At 40.2% G+C, this 17,557-nt stretch overlaps 1 protein-coding gene across 3 annotated transcripts in view; it reads right to left on the reverse strand.

Annotated features, from left to right (window-relative positions):
* The window catches only part of tafa1a (TAFA chemokine like family member 1a), a 119,516-nt gene that overhangs the window by 14,891 nt on the left and 87,068 nt on the right, over positions 1-17,557 (reverse strand). For 2 of the 3 annotated variants that reach the window (XM_060938092.1, XM_060938091.1), the window contains exon 3: positions 6,510-6,650. In XM_060938092.1, the coding sequence (XP_060794075.1) occupies positions 6,510-6,650 (141 nt within the window). The remainder of the gene's footprint in view (positions 1-6,509; positions 6,651-17,557) is intronic. The other variant, XM_060938093.1, reaches the window with a different exon arrangement.

Here is a 17,557-nt window from a genome sequence, read left to right on the forward strand (position 1 = left end):
AACATCTTTGCAAACAAAGAAGTTCATGTGTTGACTTCAATAATGCATACCATAAATCAATCACTGCATGTGTTTGCGCCACTCTCCTCAGTTGTAGTATATTTAACAGTTAGTCCATGAAATCGAGTTGTACATGAGCTGATAGCCGACGAGGCACGTAGCATTGAGTCGGCTATAAGCCATGTACGACGAGACTGAGAGGAATAACTGTTTTTTCTATCCACATTCACTGGATTTTGAGAAACAGAGCATTTTTATGTTTATTTTTTGCAAATTCGATAAATAAAAATTTAATGCAAAACGTCTGACCAAATCATTTCCGCTTAGAATGTAAACAAACCGGTGAAATGACAGTAGCAATTTGTGAAAAATGCTGTAATAATTCTTGGAAAAAAATGTTCTTTTATTCCATATTTTGTTGCTTTGTTTTTATTTTTGGGGGTCTTCTTCTTCTTTAGGGTTTTTTGGTAGTTGGCAAACCAACTAAAAGGTGCATTACCGCCACTGACTTGGCTGGAGTGTGGAACAGGAGATATTGGGGGGGGGGGACTATATTCTTTTAGCTCTTTCTGTATCTTTTAAATACTTGATAATTTTGGGGGGTTTGTTTTTGAGTAGTTTTTATTTTGTCCTCGGTTGGTTCAGCAACATGCTCCGCCATTTTGTTTTTCTCTAATCACGGTATATGAGCTGATTGGCTACTCTACTACTAGGCTATCAGAGCGCACGCTTGCACATATCCAGTGAATGTGGATAGAATAATATGTGATACTCAGGATTTAAGTAGTGAGTGGGAACTGACAAGAGTAACCTGGGGAGAAAATAAAGAAAAAATGTACACACAACTGAAAAAAAATGGAACAAGCTAGAAAGTTAGACAGGAAATATGACTTAGAAATGCACAAGGGTTCATAACAATAAAAGGAAGCTGCAGGGTATAAACAGACAAACCAATCAGGGTGAAACAAGGAACAAGTGCACACAAACAAACCAACAACCAACCACACCAAAGACAGGATGGTTGCAAAGACAACACCAAAACAGAAACAAAAGCACATGGTGCTAGTTGCCTTGGGAATCATGAAATCCCTTCTGTACTCTGACATCTGACGTGTTCGCTGAACTCTTTGTTTATACAGGGTTAGTCAAAATTATGTTCACACGTAAATGGTAGAAACCATTTATTCACAAAACATACATCATATGTGCAAGATGATTTACAGGACGGTCTCAACCCGTTCGCCATCGTGTTCAAGACACAAAAACCAGCGAGCAACAGTACCATTTAATCTGTCACCCATGGCGTACATCTATCTGCAGGAGAAAGATAATCCATTAGTGTTAATATAATTTTGACTAACCCTGTATTTTACATTGTGCAAACAAATGACTTCTTTTAAACTAGAAATCCCAATTTTCTCTCTCTGCTCCTTCACTATCAAACTGGCTACAGTTACACAGTCCAAAAAAAAAAAAAAATCAATATCGATACCACTTCTAGCAAAACGTCCTTCTTGGTTCTGATAAAAAATATATATTTTAAACAACACTCTTATCCTTCCTAAATTAAATAAAATGTCTCAAACATTACAAATAAACCTGAACCTCATGTAAAGCTTTGACAGTAACTGGCAGCATGTCGGACATTCCAGTACATCTGTTTCATAAAGCAGACTGACGGACACAAGTGCAGATTTCTGCTTTTATTTAAATTGCAGTAGCAGCTAAACCAAACAGCTAGGCAAGACACAAAAAAACATGAAAAGCAGATTGTGGTCAAAACACTAATAAAACATGCAGGTTAAAAAAAAAAAAACTTTAGACTTGCAACTGACACAATGCTGGAGTGAGACTTCACAAAGTAACACTTTTTGTGTCTGGGTTATTTAAAGGAAGTACTGTGACTGCAAACAAGTCAGTGTCATTAATAATCAGGTTACTGTGAGCAGAGATAGGTGCTGTGTCATGTAATGAGTTTGTGGGCTGAAGATCATGAAAGATGCAGTCTCCTAACTTCAGGAACTGGACACAAGGGTGTTATAGGGGCTTTTCTCTGACGTCAGATAATTTTGTTTATCATGCAGCGTCCGCCATATTGCTGGGCAAACAAATAAACATAGCCGTGACAGTTAATAATGAAAATCGAGATGATTGCAGTCAGTACATTCTCTCTGAAACGATTAAAAATTTAGATTATACCAGTAGATCATGTTACATCCAAAAGCTGAAAAATGCAGGCATCACAGATCCATATAATTTACCCACAAATTTATTTATTCCACTTGAAGTGTTCGGCAAACCAGCTACCGGATTTGGGACACTATGACATCCTGAACTATTTAGTATTTGGGACTTTTAAATACACCAGAGATGCTAAAGGCAAACAAAAGTACAGATGCCTACCAATATTTCAAGGCAAGTTTCATGTCGGAATGTTATGGGAAATTCCTGAGAAAGAAAAATACCTTATTATGACAAAGGTAAGCTCAAACATGGACTTCTAATACAAGTAGTAATAAACAAGGCAGGGCCTAGATCTAACATATTTTATGGTGTGTAGCCTCCTCTACATTATCAGTATATAGCAAACATGCTGCTAGTCTAACCAGGCATTAGGTCTAATAAAATATATCATGTCCAAAGCACACATCTAGATACACATTTTAACGTTCATACATTTGCCATTTGGCATGTTTTGTGTAGTGCAGTAGAGCTGCTAAGTATGACACGCTTGTGTATATACCAGTAGACTGTACTGAGTAGTGCCAGACCATGCAATCTGTTAAAAGATTCAGAACCAAAGTTCTGTCCACGTTACACCAACTTATGGACTTGCTGAATGTTAACTTGAGAACACCGAGACTAGAGCTAGATCTATGGGATTTCATAACTGAATGGCCTTGAGCTAGAAAAGGTGTTAGGAGAAATAACAGGTGCACAGAGCTTTCACTCTAACCTGATATAAAATGTTCTCCACACACACACGGGAATACTTTGTTGGCATCCAGTCTTCCTGTTTGACTACAGTTCGCCATTTTTCTCATCTTTCTGGGTTCACCGGGAAGTGGTGAAAAGTTAAACCAGGCTTATCTCCACATCTGTTATTACATCCAAAAACACTACAGGTCTCTGGTATTGTTCTTTTAGATGTAACTTCTACAAGTTTATCTGTAGATGTGTACTGAATTAGGTTTACAATCACTCATGTACACTTGTGCTGGTCGTTGTCAAACACAAAGCTTGCCCAGCAATATGACCGCATAAACAAATCCGCAGTTGCGATGACGTTATGTGAAAGGCCCCTAAAAGCAGCTTTATCTCACATGAGATAGAGGACACCATCAATGAGCTGCTTGAAAGGCCATCACTGAGATTTCAACTGCATCCCTCATCTCAGATTAAGTGAGATTTACAACCACCCACACTGCTTAAAAGCTAAGAAATGGGTTAACTCTAAGTGTCTTATAATGGCCCAAGTAATTCCAGTAATTATGACTGCACTACATTCCCTTGGGATGTATATTTGAGGCTTATTCAGGTCATTATGTGTATGTGAAATGTGGTTTTTGGTTGGTATTTCTTGGCACAGCTGAGCCTAATGCTCTTCCCGCAGTAACAGCTCAGAGAGACTCATTTGTCAAAAGGACAGAGCGGTAATAATAAAAGGTCCTCAAGAGGCCTTGGGCTAGGATACTACACAAGTGACCTGAGTGCAGAGCCTGCTCAAACACTGCACACTTAAACATTCATTCATTTAATCATCTTCAGTAACCATCAACATTCATCTTTACCCTGCTCAGGGCCATGATGGATCTGGAACCTATCCCAGGAATATTGGGCATGAAGCAGAAATATACCCTGGATGGGACACCAATCTATTATAGGACACCATGCATGCACTCACTTACTCACTCACTCCACTCACACCTAAGGGCAATATAGAGTAGTCAATCAACCTACCAGCTTATTTCTAGGAGGTGGGAAGAAACTGGGGAACATAGAGGCACGGTGAGAACATGACCAGAAACTCTACACAAGTTTTATCTCAGGAACAAATCCTGGCACTGTAGCACCACCGTACCGCCCACTTAAAGATGTCCTGTCCTTAATTTTGAATCTAATGCCTCAACTCAGGTAATGCTTGAGCATTTTAATGATCTCTGAACCACCAGAGGTAGACAAAGTATCCAACTTCATTACTTAAGTCAAAGTACAGATCCCACTGGTCAAATGTTACTCCGATACAAGCGAAAGTTGTACAGTCAAATTTTTACTTAAGTTAAAGTACTGAAGTAGTTGCTTTTAAAAATACTTAAATATTAAAAGTATATTTTCTGTAGTGCTGTCAAAAATGTCGCGTTATTAACGCGTTAACTTGACTCAATTTTAACGGCGATAATTTTTTTATCGCGAGATTAACGCTCTGTGACACGATGTAGGTTTTTCATAAGCTTTTGAAACTGCCAGGAACTTGGAACAGAGACTTTGCTTAGAAAACCGATAGCAGCTAGCCACGCCCCGCACAGCCAGAGTCCTCTGCCCTCCTCCCTCAAAGAACCAGCGCGGGCAGGGCGCGCTAGTAGAGATGGGATTTATGGCTCTTTGATGGGATCCGCATCTTTGTGATCCGTTCTTTGAAAAGAGCCGTTCAAAAGACTGGCTCATTTGGCTCTTTTTAAATATTTATTCAGTTTTAAGAAGACAGCGTCTAAAGAAGCCAGATCCCTCTGAACTGTAAACTCAATGCTATCCCAGAAATCCTTCCTGTAATATGCAAATTTGGCCGCCTCTGATTGGACAGCGCGACGCATCAACAGGCAGAAAGTGTAAAAGTACAAAATGTGTTAAGTGAGCTGAAACAGTAAAGATCAGATTCAATGCAATATTTATCAACGAACAACTTAAAGTTAATATAATAGTGTACTTTATATTATAATCAAGCATGTCAAGCCTACCGTCACTGTGTAACCTGTCTCTCTGATTAGACTAACTCCAGCAGTAGATCACTTCACTCATGGTTCTCTTGTTAGTCTCGGGACGAAGAGCCCCGGTGCTCAGCTCACGTGGCTGTGTGAAGACGTGTTGTGCTTTGCAATAAGAAAAACATTGGTACAAAACAAGCCCATTCACTTTTTTATGCTGGTAAGAGAATTACAATGGTTTTTCGTGTGACAAAAATGTGCGATTAAATTGCGATTAATCGCGAGTTAACTATGATAGTCGTGACATTAATCGCGATTAAATATTTTAATCGCTTGACAGCACTAATTTTCTGTCAACACATTGTTGTATTATTGCCACAACGCTTACAAAACCTAATGCCGTTACCACAGAAATGTGAATTCACAAAATGAGCGCATGCTGTGCCATCATGGTGGTTTAACGTTAAGCTAGCTAGTCACTGAAACCCCACCTGACATGCTAGCAAACGCTCTTCAAACTCAAAATCATATTGGGTAGCTAATGCTACTAGAAAAGTAAGATTTTTCTATTTATTTGGCAAGATTATGCTAAAACCTATTTCTGAAAGGACTTCAGATAAGTTAACGTTATTCATGTTAGCGTAACTCTGTTTTTACATGCTAACTTAGTGTTCAAGTTAACTAGCTATGTGTAAACGTTAGCCGTGAACAAGGCTATGGCAGCTTGGCGGGCAAATCCATAGAAAGTCATTTGACTAACCAGACTGCACAGCTATTGCAACGTTATCGCTAGCTCTCAAAGCACAGACAACTTCGTTGCAAGCTTTCTCTTGGAATAAAACATTTACATACCTCAATATGCTTCCGCAGGTTGGACGGCGAGTTTTTGTAGGCCATGATGTGGTTTGTTTTCGGCAAACAAAGCAAACATTTAAAACGAAAACAAATCTTTAATCCTTTCAGAAAACTGAAACATGGGTTCTAGGTATGGCCATGGGTGCGTGCATTCCCCAGAAGAACCACCTCCTTCCATTCTGCCATCAAGTGATCGTGTTAAAATAACGCTGCTGGAAAATAAGTGAACTTGATTTTATACAGTCTATGGATGTGACGTGACCCTAGTGATTACTGATAGGCTCTCAGTGTCACCTGCAAAAAAACCAATCACATTTTAGAAAAGAAAAGAAAAAACATCCACTTTCAAAGCTGCTTCATAGTAACGAGTAACGAGGACTTTGATAGAAATGTAGGAGTGAAAAGTACGATATTTGTCTTTCAAATGTAGTGAAGTTAATGTCATAAGTTTCCAAAGAAAATAATACTCAAGTAAAGTACAGATACTCAAAAAGTGTACTTAAGTACAGTACTCAAGTAAATGTATTTCGTTACTGTCCACCTCTGTGAACCACTGTATAACAAAATATTATGCAAAATATGAAAATATGCACACTTGTGAGCCTGTATGTTCATACTGTCTACCTGTAGTCTGCAACAGCTAATGGAACAAATATCCAATTTCTGTCCAAGATGTATTTAGTTTCTTCATAGAAGACACAGCCGTTTCAACTTATAGCTCAATTCACTCACCGTCCACACAGGAGGGTTTATTCCTTGTGGTTCCTGCTACTTTCCCAGGTAAACAGGAACACTTGACTGTCTGTGATCGCTCCTCGATCTTGTTTTTGTTACAGCATCTGTGTGCAGCAATCACCTCACATGTCCCTCCTTCTGCCAAAAAGGGGGTTGGGGGGGGGAGGTTAAAAAACAGCAACCAATTAATAAAAGCATCACGTCTCAGAGAGCTGAGTATTTCCTAATGATGTCTCATGCAATATTTTAACATCCAATGTTTCTAAAAGTCATCATCATCATTATATTATGACTCTGCGTGTCATAAGAAATGAACCACCATACGCTGTAAAAGTGGGTGAAGTTCTTAAACTGCAGTGTTTCCAGTCAGGAAACTTCAGTTATGTAGATTAATGTTTGTCCCCTGCGATTAGCACAGTGCCGTGGCACTAAGTAAGAATGATGTAGCGTGTGTGTCGTGGTGAAGATTAGAGGCCTGGGAGGGGACTGCTATCTGTGTAAAAATGCAATAATGAGGAGGGCAGTGGAGTGGGAAGGAGGGAACACATAAAGACAGGGGGCCTGCAGTCACACACCGCGAGTGAGTGATTGCTGAAGACTCCAGTATGTCCCCATAGGGATAGTGGGACAGACACTCACAGCGAATCTGAATAGTAGTACTGCAGTGTGGATTGAATACTACTGAATGAAAGATGTGAAGTATTTATTTAAGTCATGTGGCTTCATGGCCTCAGTTTGTGCCATTCAGCAAGCCCTAAGTTAATTATCACATTAAATAGCATTTGACCCAATGTATACAAATATTGTAAGTAAATGATGACTCACGACTCAAATGACTCATGAAACAGAAACTTGGAGATTGATCAACCCCCATCTGGAAATATAACACTCCCTGTAAGGTTAATGGAGAGACAAACGATTAAACATAAAATCATGGGTAAAGTACACCATAAAAACCCAGGAGAGAGATTAGCTGACTCTCTCTCTCCTGGATTCCCACTGATAAGGATTGGAATGGCCCAGGGTTTCCACATCTGGCATCAGGTTTGGCGAAGTTGAGCATGACGCTGAATAATGCAGCCACAGGCAATAAGAGCAGGAAATGCTGTGAATAGCTGAGCACCGTGTGGAGTGTTGATCAGCGGGCATTTGCGCTCCATTAATTATGAACCACTCCAAGCTCCAATGGGGCCTCAGATAGAATGCACAAAGGTTTGTTTGCTTTAATGTGCAGTCATAATTACATAAGATAGACACAGTTTCCACTTTGATCTAAAAAAAGAAAAAAAAAGCAACTCAACAAATACCCACACACTTCACTCAAAGTAAACAAAAAAGAAATGAAAAAGAAAAGAAAAGGAGTGGTTCTCATCTGAGAAGTTAAAAATGGAGCTAATAATACGCCTTGTTAAATGTACTTTTAAAAATCAATAAAAATGTAAATAGCCTGAATATCTCCAGCAGGCTTGGGGGTTTCATTAGCTCCAGAGTGAAGTCAGTTAAAACAGAAGAGGGAGAGAGGAAAATCGTGAAAAAGACAGAAGGAGGTGGGGATCACAGCCCAAAGAAAGAGAAAGAGCAAGTCAGAGCAATAGTCAGCGAGAAACAGTGTGCTGCCTGTTGACTGTTCTAACAGCCTGGCTAAGGGTTATGAATATTTAAAAAGGTAAATGCTGGACATCTCAGAGTCATGTAGGGGAGTGATTGCTTTTCATGTCTGTTTCGACTGTGTGACAGAAGGAGAGGTGATTGTTTTTACTCCAGGGTCCAGTGCCGTCACATCACTGGTCTGTATGCCTGCTCTTAATGAGCACAACACATTAAACACTGAGTCGAGTGTTAAAACACAGACTTTCCTGAATGTGAAATAAACAGCAGCTTGTGAGGTCAGTTCTTGTCTGTTTGGGTGTTTGTAGAGTGTCAGATGTGTGGGTGAATGTTGGTTCGTGTTTGTACGTGTATGCAATTTCTGTAAGAATTTATTTTAGATACAGGGCACCATGCACCCACACATTCACACACAGGGGCAATTTAGAGTGAGCCAATCCACCCGTCAGCTTTTTGAGGAGATGGGAGGGACCTGGAGGAAACACAGATATGAAGAGACTGAAATTCTACACAGTAACTCAAGTTCAGTCTCCTACTTGTAGTTACTTTTCCCTTAACTACCGTACATATACTGCACAGAACTATTGAACATCCTATTTATTTATTTATCTGTACATTCTCTACTCACTATAACCGTCTCATTTGCACTAGCTGTACATAGCTGCATTCATCTATACTTATTGCTTATCTGCACATACTGTATTTATTTGTATTATACTGCATTTCTGCTATTTGCACTTCTGATTAGATGCTAACTGCATTTCGTTACCCTGTATTTATACTGAGTAATGACAATAAAGTTGAATCTAATCTAATCTAATCTAATCTAATCTAATCTAATCTAATCTAATCTAATCTAATCTAATCTAATCTAATCTAATCTAATCTAAAGATGGCAATGCTACCTGTTGCACCATTGTACCACCAGTTTTGGATAAATATTGAACTATGCAATCTTGTCATCAGATTTCTTATAAAATAGTGCCTTATAAAATGATTAAATCTAGATCTCTTAAGGGCTTTTAGCTTGTCAGACTGTTTCTTCTTAATGTGATGCTTTCAGAGCAAATCTCTACCTGCTACAGTCTCACCGCAGGTGCTTTTCTGTTCTGATTTTTGTATTATGTTATTGGAATGTTCTTCACACTTCTGCTCATCTTTTCTCTAATATTGTTTTGTACTGTGCTGTACATTATTAAGATTGCTAATGATTTTTCTTTTTTTTTTTTTTACAAAATCTGGAAGATGCTACTTTGAGTGTTAGGCAGAGCTGTTTGCTTTGTTCTGTTTGTTCTCAGGTTAGCTCAAACAACAGCTGCAGTAACAAAATAACATCAATCACCTTGACCACTACTCTGCAACTGCAGTCCTTGTCTGAGTTAAGTGTTTATATATGGTAAACACCAGATTTGATGACACTGTTCATGGAAATGAGAAAAAATGAATATATAAAATGATTAATACAAGCGGGCAGCATGGTGGTGTAGTGGTTAGCGCTGTCGCCTCACAGCAAGAAGGTCCTGGGTTCGAGCCCCGGGGCCAGCGAGGGCCCTTCTGTGTGGAGTTTGCATGTTCTCCCCGTGTCCGCGTGGGTTTCCTCCGGGTGCTCCGGTTTCCCCCACAGTCCAAAGACATGCAGGTTAGGTTAACTGGTGACTCTAAATTGACCGTAGGTGTGAATGGTTGTCTGTGTCTATGTGTCAGCCCTGTGATGACCTGGCGACTTGTCCAGGGTGTACCCTGCCTTTCGCCTGTAGTCAGCTGGGATAGGCTCCAGCTTGCCTGTGACCCTGTAGAAGGATAAAGCGGCTAGAGATAATGAATGAGATTAATACAAGCAATAAGTGATATTTTGTCCTTGAACAGAGTTTTTTCTGTATTTAAATACAACACCAAACAAAGTCAAAGTCCCTTTCATGCCAGAATCTGGTCTTCCCAGGCAGTCTCCTGTCCCAGTACTAACCAACTCTTTAAGGCGTATGGGTGCAGCGTCGATCTCCATTTCGGTAGCTCTCTGCCTCTCGCCTATACAGCGAGAGCTAGTCCTCTGGTAACTGCAAGAGTTTGACTTTCCCACTCACATCTGTATTGCAGCATGCTTTGCCAGATGGTAGTAGGTACCATTTTTATGATTGCCTTTGGTATGACCCGACCATGAGTAGAACTCGCGATCTCCCGATCAAGAGGTGGACATGCTAACCACTAGGCCAACTCGCGGTCAAATACAACACAAACCTCGTCCTTTTCCCACCTAGCCAGTTAATGTGATGTTTGAATGGTTGAGTGGGTTTCCCTCACCATACCATGAGATATTCACTGCTGCTTCTGAGTGGTGTAGTGGTTAGTGCTGTTGCCTCACAGCAAGAAGGTTCTGGGTTTGAGCTCAAGGCAAGTTTATTTATATAGCACATTTCATACACAGTGGCAGTTCAATGTGCTTTACAGAAGTAAAAGCAAAACAGTAAGCAATAGAAAATAAAATTACATAAAATAAATGGGGAAGAAAAATAATAAGAATTAAACAATAGTAGAAATAAAATAATAAAATGAAATAAAAGTTCAATAAAAAAACAGCAGAATAAAATAGAATAAAAGTTAAGTAAAATTTAAAACATGCAGAGACTGTAAAAGTAAAGAGTTTAAAACATGGAGAGATGACAATATTAATAATTTAGCAGAAAGCATCTGAAAACAGTTTGGTCTTTAACCTAGATTTGAAGCTGCCAACAGCAGGAGCATTTTTGATGTCCTCTGGCAGTTGGTTCCATAGCTGTACTGCATAGTAGCTAAAAGCTGCTTCACCACACTTTGTTTTAACAACAGGTTTTAACAGTAAATTTTGCTGCTGCGATCTGGTAGATCTGATTGGGTTAGGCCGCTGCAACATATCAGAGAGGTAATTGGGCCCTGTACCATTTAGAGATTTGTACACCAGCAGCAATGCTTTAAAGTCAATTCTGTAGCTTACTGGAAGCCAGTGAAGGGACCTTAGAATTGGAGTAATGTGCTCTGTTCTTTTTGTTCGTGTGAGAACCCTAGCTGCTGCATTTTGAACCAGCTGAAATCGTTTGATGGTCTTTTTTGGCAGGCCTGTGAAAAGGCCATTGCAGTAATCAACCCTACTAGAGATGAAGGCATTTATAAGTTTTTCCATATCATTTTTTGACATAAGTCCTCTTAGTTTGGAAATGTTTTTTAGGTGATAAAATGTCGTTTTAGTGATTGCTTTCATGTGACTGTCAAAGTTTAGCTCGCTGTCAATGAAAACACCAAGATTTTTAACCATTTCTTTTGTTTTAATCCCCTTTGTGTCAAGAATAGTGGTAATCCTGAGTCTTTCATCTTTTTTTCCAAATAGAATTACTTCTGTTTTATCTGTGTTCAGCTGAAGAAAATTTTGTGACATCCAGTTGTTGATTTGATCGATACACTGGTAGAGACATTCAAGGGGGGCATAATCATTAGGTGATAGAGCAAAATAAATTTGGGTGTCATCTGCATAGCAGTGATACAAAATTGAATTGTTCTTGATAATTTGCCCAAGTGGGAGCATATAAAGGTTGAATAGTAATGGTCCAAGAATCGACCCCTGGGGGACACCACAGGTCAAGGACATTGATGTTGAGGAACAATTTCCCATGGTAACAAAGAAGCTTCTATCTTTTAAGTATGATTTTAACCAATTGATAACTTTACCAGTCAACCCAACCCAGTGTTCAAGTCGATATAGCAGTATGTTGTGATCAACAGTATCAAAAGCTCAGTGGCTGACGGGGGCCTTTCTGTGTGGAGTTTGTATGTTCTCCCTGGGTTTCCTCTGGGTGCTCTGGTTTCCCCCACATGCAGTTAACATGGCCTGAAGTGATCTTGAGCAAGGCACCTAGCCCCCAACTGCTCCAGCGTAGCTGCCCACTGCTCTGGGTGTGTGCTCATTGCTCACTTGTGTGTGTTCACTGCTTCAGATGGGTTAAATGCAGAGGTGACATTTCACTGAGTGTATGTGTGATAAATAAAGGCTTCTTTTCTTGTCAAATTAGCTGGATTTCTTCTAATACACAGCTTTGGGTTGATTTTACCTCCATTTACAGCATTTGGTAGACACCATTTCCCAGGCTAATTTACATTTATCTCATTTGTATACATCTGAGCAGTTGCCCAGTATTTGGACTCACAACCTTTTGATCAGGAGTCCAATGTTTTAATCACTGAGCTACCACTGCCATGGACTGTGTATTTTCTTCTCTTGGATTTGATTTCTCCTATAGGTCACACTACACTGAGTGGTTAAGGCCCGGTCCCACTGGCCGATGGACACAAAACGTATGCAAAAAGGACACAGCGGACGAGCAAAATTTTGGGGGTGGCTCTATCCGTTTTCATCCGCTCCAGAAATGGACAAAATTGGCGAAAATTGGCGAAAACAGAACGGAAAAGAACGGATGTGGGTAGTATATAGCGGGGATGTTAAACGCATGTTCATAGGAAGCCTAGCGGATGAAAGCGGATGGAAGTGGATGACAGCTCCGAAGGGGTTACCGGTGATAACTGAGAAGCGGACGCATAGCAGAAAGAGCGGATGCATAGCGGATGAAGGGGATGCATCACGTACGCCTAACGGAAACAAAGGGGATGTTGCGCGGATGTATATCGGATGCAGACCGTTCACTGCGCATGCGGGGGGTATGAATTGCGTCTGCTCCGCAGATATAAAGGGATGCAGCACGCACGCCGTCAGCATAAAGCGGAAAGACGTGCTGGCGGCTATATCGAGAGATCCAGATGATTTTCTCCCTCTTTTTATACAAAATATCGATTGTCCGCTAGGTGTCCTTCTACATACTCTAGACATCCTAAATATACGAGATACATCCCAGATATAAACGCTTTGTCCGTTTTGAATACTTTATATACGAGATGCATACGCTTACATCCTTTCTATTTCCGTGCTACTAACGATGAATAGACGTTTCATGTACCTTATCTTTCCTCCCTCTTTCCGTTTTCAGCTGCAACGGATGTGAGTTGCGAGGATGCCCAGAGGATGCAGAGAGGATACAGCAGACGTTTAATGGATGATAACGGACATAGAACGTTTGTTGCTCGTATATGTCGCGGATTTACATCGTACACGGCGGAAAGTTCATCCGTTCTAAAAGTTTTGTGCAGCTCAAAACTTTTTGCGCGGATGAAATCACAGTGGACGGATGCTCGATGGATAGAGCGTATGAAGCACGTATGCAATGAGTACACAACGGATGCATAGCATTTTCCAACGGATGGCAAAGATTTTTTTACGTTTTACATCCTCTTTGCATCCGTAAGTGCAGTGGGACCGGGCCTTTAGATCCATGCTGCAAAAGTAGTCTAAAACTCTTGGAAGCCAAAGATGTGAACTAACATCTTAAGAACATGGTGTCTGCTGGAGGATGTGGTAGGACTGGCAGGTGTTATGCAATGCTCAATGATTTTATTCATACCTTTAAATTTGGAAAGGTTTCAGCTCACCCATGGACAGACTACACTATCCTCATGCTCTGGCACTTATTATCAACCTGTGTGTTCCAGCCTGATGCTCAGTCTCCTTCAAAACTTGAGGAAGCTGTGCAGCAAGATCGTCACTAGGGTTCGTGACAAGTTCTGATAATGCTGCTTGCCAGACAAGAGCAGGCAAAACTCTTTATTCATTATGACAGTCACTCAAAGTGTTGATACTGTTCTTTATTAGCTCATCCGGCCGACAGGCGATGAGCTTATGCCATCATGTGTTGTCCGTCATCCGTCCGGTGTCATCCACATTTCACAAAAATTGTTTCTTCTTCTCTCTCAGTTCTTCACTAATTTTTATTCTTTTTGGCAGGAAGGTAGGTCTGCCTGGAGTGCATATGGCTTCTACCCAAATTTGCATAATTGCAATTAATAATGAAGATATGGAGTAATTAAGCCCTAACAAGCAGTTTCCACACAAATCGCTTCTTCTTCCTCAGTTCTTCACTGATTTTGATTCTTTCTGGCATGAAGGTAGGGGTACCTAGGCCAGTGTTGTGCAAGTTCACACTTTTTTTGAACTAGTTCAAGTTCAGTTCAAACATGTTAAAAGTGAACTGGTCACGTTCATAGTTCACAGTTTTAATTCTGAACTAGTTCAAAGTTCAGTTCATTTTACTTTTAGGCGGAATATGAAAATAAAGACTAAAATCATACGCTACATTCTAGCTCAAAACTACTCACATATTATAGATATTATATTCTATCACACAAAATGGAAGTTATTGTACATACTATATATGGAAAAAGGACAAAATATTTTGATTTCTTCACTGACTCAACCACTGCACCAAAACGTTACACGTGACTTCAAACAAATGCTTTCAGTTTCAACTAACAGTAACTTCTAATAAACTAGTCTGATGAACAAGGATTTCTCAACTTTGCTTAGTGGTTGTAAATCTTCCACAATGTAGTCAATAATCAGTTTATCTACCTGCTGCTGGGAGACAGTGGTACTCTTGAAGGCAGTGTGACTTGGATTTTGGGATTTTGGCAGGGGATCTTCTTGCCCTTTCCCTTCTGATCCTTGAGGACTTGCATATATGCTTTGAAACTGGACAGATGCTTCAACTCAATGTGTCGTTTCAAATTTGAGAACGACGTTGTCGATGTTCTTACTTGTTTTTTTCAGGAAAGGTGGACAGAGCTTACACAGAAAGGTAAGGTTTTTACCGTCTGAGTCTTTGTGTGAAATTGTGTAAAATTGCTGTAAATAACCATGAGGAGAATCCGTCTCATCTGTGTTCTCCGTGCCGCTACTTGAACTTTCACTGGCCATGTTGCTGTGAGTGTGCGCCAGCTGTGGTGTGCGCGCTGTCTGCTGCCTGTAGCTAGGGAATGCTGGGTTACGCCTACTCTGCTCTGCTGCATCATGGGTAACGTAGTATGGAGCCAAATCATAGAGCCATCCACTATCTCCGGCTTCACACTACGTTATCCATGATGCATTGCACACACGCGGCACCTCAGGGCAGTGAGTGACAACAACATCAGACTGACAGTGAAGTAGTAGAACGTAAAATATCTTGCAAGTAGACGTGCCACTCAATTCATCAGGTTTCATGTTTCGTTCATCTTCATGTTTGTCGTTCATGTCGCATAATTTGAACGCATTCAAGTTCAAGTTCTTTCATTACAAAGTTGTTGCGTTCAGTTCAAAGTTCATGGAAAAACGAGCGTGTTCAATGAACGCGTTCTTTTGAACGCGTTCATGCACAACACTAACCTAGGCTGCATACAACTTCTACCCAGATTTGCTTAATTACAATTATTAATGAAGTTATGGACTAATTAAGCATTAATGAGCAGTTCAACAAAAATCGCTTCTTCTCAGTCAATTCCTTGCCGTTTTGGATTCTTTCTGATAAATAGGTCAGTATTCCTAGGGTGTATATAGCTTCTATATATAGCTTATACTGTATATAGTGTATAATAACCTGGCGACTTGTCCAGGGTGTACCCCGCCTCTCGCCCATAGTCAGCTGGGATAGGCTCCAGCTTGCCTGTGACCCTGTAGAACAGGATAAGCAGCTACAGATAATGGATGGATGGATGGATATATAGTGTATATACAGTGGTGCTTGAAAGTTTGTGAACCCTTTAGAATTTTCTATATTTCTGCATAAATATGACCTAAAACATCAACAGATTTTCACACAAGTCCTAAAAGTAGATAAAGAGAACCCAGTTAAACAAATGAGACAAAAATATTATACTTGGCCACTTATTTATTGAGGAAAATGATCCAATATTACATATCTGTGAGTGGCAAAAGTATGTGAACCTCTAGGATTAGCAGTTAATTTGAAGGTGAAATTAGAGACAGGTGTTTTCAATCAACGGGATGACAATCAGGTGTGAGTGGGCGCCCTGTTTTATTTAAAGAACAGGGATCTATCAAAGTCTGATCTTCACAACACATGGTTGTGGAAGTGTATCATGGCACGAACAAAGGAAATTTCTGAGGACCTCAGAAAAAGCATTGTTGATGCTCATCAGGCTGGAAAAGGTGAAAAAACCATCTCTAAAGAGTTTGGACTCCACCAATCCACAGTCAGACAGATTGTGTACAAATGGAGGAAATTAAAGACCATTGTTACCCTCCCCAGGAGTGGTCGACCAACAAAGATCACTCCAAGAGCAAGGTATCTAATAGTTGCCAAGTTCATAAAGGACCCCAGGGTAACTTCTAAGCAACTGAAGGCCTCTCTCACATTGGCTAATGTTAATGTTCATGAGTCCACCATCAGGAGAACACTGAACAACAATGGTGTGCATGGCAGGGTTGCAAGGAGAAAGCCACTGCTCTCCAAAAAGAATATTGCTGCTCGTCTGCAGTTTGCTAAAGATCACGTGAACAATCCAGAAGGCTATTGGAAAAATGTTTTGTGGATGGATGAGACAAAAATAGAATATTTGGTTTAAATGAGAAGTGTTATGTTTGGAGAAAGGAAAACACTGCATTCCAGCATAAGAACCTTATCCCATCTGTGAAACATGGTGGTGGTAGTATCACGGTTTGGACTTGTTTTGCTGCATCTGGGCCAGGACGGCTTGCCATCGTTGATGGAACAATGAATTCTGAATTATACCAGCGAATTCTCAAGGAAAATGTCAGGACATCTGTCCATAAACTGAATCTCAAAAGAAGGTGGTTCATGCAGCAAGACAACAACCCTAAGCACACAAGTCGTTCTACCAAAGAATGGTTAAAGAAGAATAAAGTTAATGTTTTGGAATGGCCAAGTCAAAGCCCTGATCTTAATCCATTCGAAATGTTGTGGAAGGACCTGAAGCAAGCAGTTCATGTGAGGAAACCCACCAAGATCCCAGAGTTGAAGGTGTTCTGTACGGAGGAATGGGCTAAAATTCCTCCAAGCCGGTGTGCAGGACTGATCAACAGTTACCGCAAACATTTAGTTGCAGTTATTGCTGCACAAGGGGGTCACACCAGATACTGAAAGCAAAGGTTCACATACTTTTGCCACTCACAGATATGCAATATTGGATCATTTTCTTCAATAAATAAATGACTAAGTACAATATTTTTTGTCTCATTTGTTTAACTGGGTTCTCTTTATCTACTTTTAGGACTTGTGTGAAAATCTGATGATGTTTTAGGTCATATTTATGCAGAAATATAGAAAATTCTAAAGGGTTCACAAACTTTCAAGCACCACTGTAGCTTGCAATATTTATTGTGCAAAGTGGCCCACTTTAGATCGTTCCTTCTGGACTAGATGGGGCTACGCTGTCATTGAATGTCTCATTGAGGAACAAAATGGTGTTTCTCATAACACGCAGTTGAATATATCAACCAGCTTTTCCATCTTCCTTGAGACTACCCTCATGTACTGGACTGCTGGGAGGGTATTGATCTGTATCCTGTG

The sequence above is a fragment of the Neoarius graeffei genome, chromosome 13, assembly GCF_027579695.1.
Source record: "Neoarius graeffei isolate fNeoGra1 chromosome 13, fNeoGra1.pri, whole genome shotgun sequence".
Classification (NCBI taxonomy): Eukaryota; Metazoa; Chordata; class Actinopteri; order Siluriformes; family Ariidae; genus Neoarius; species Neoarius graeffei.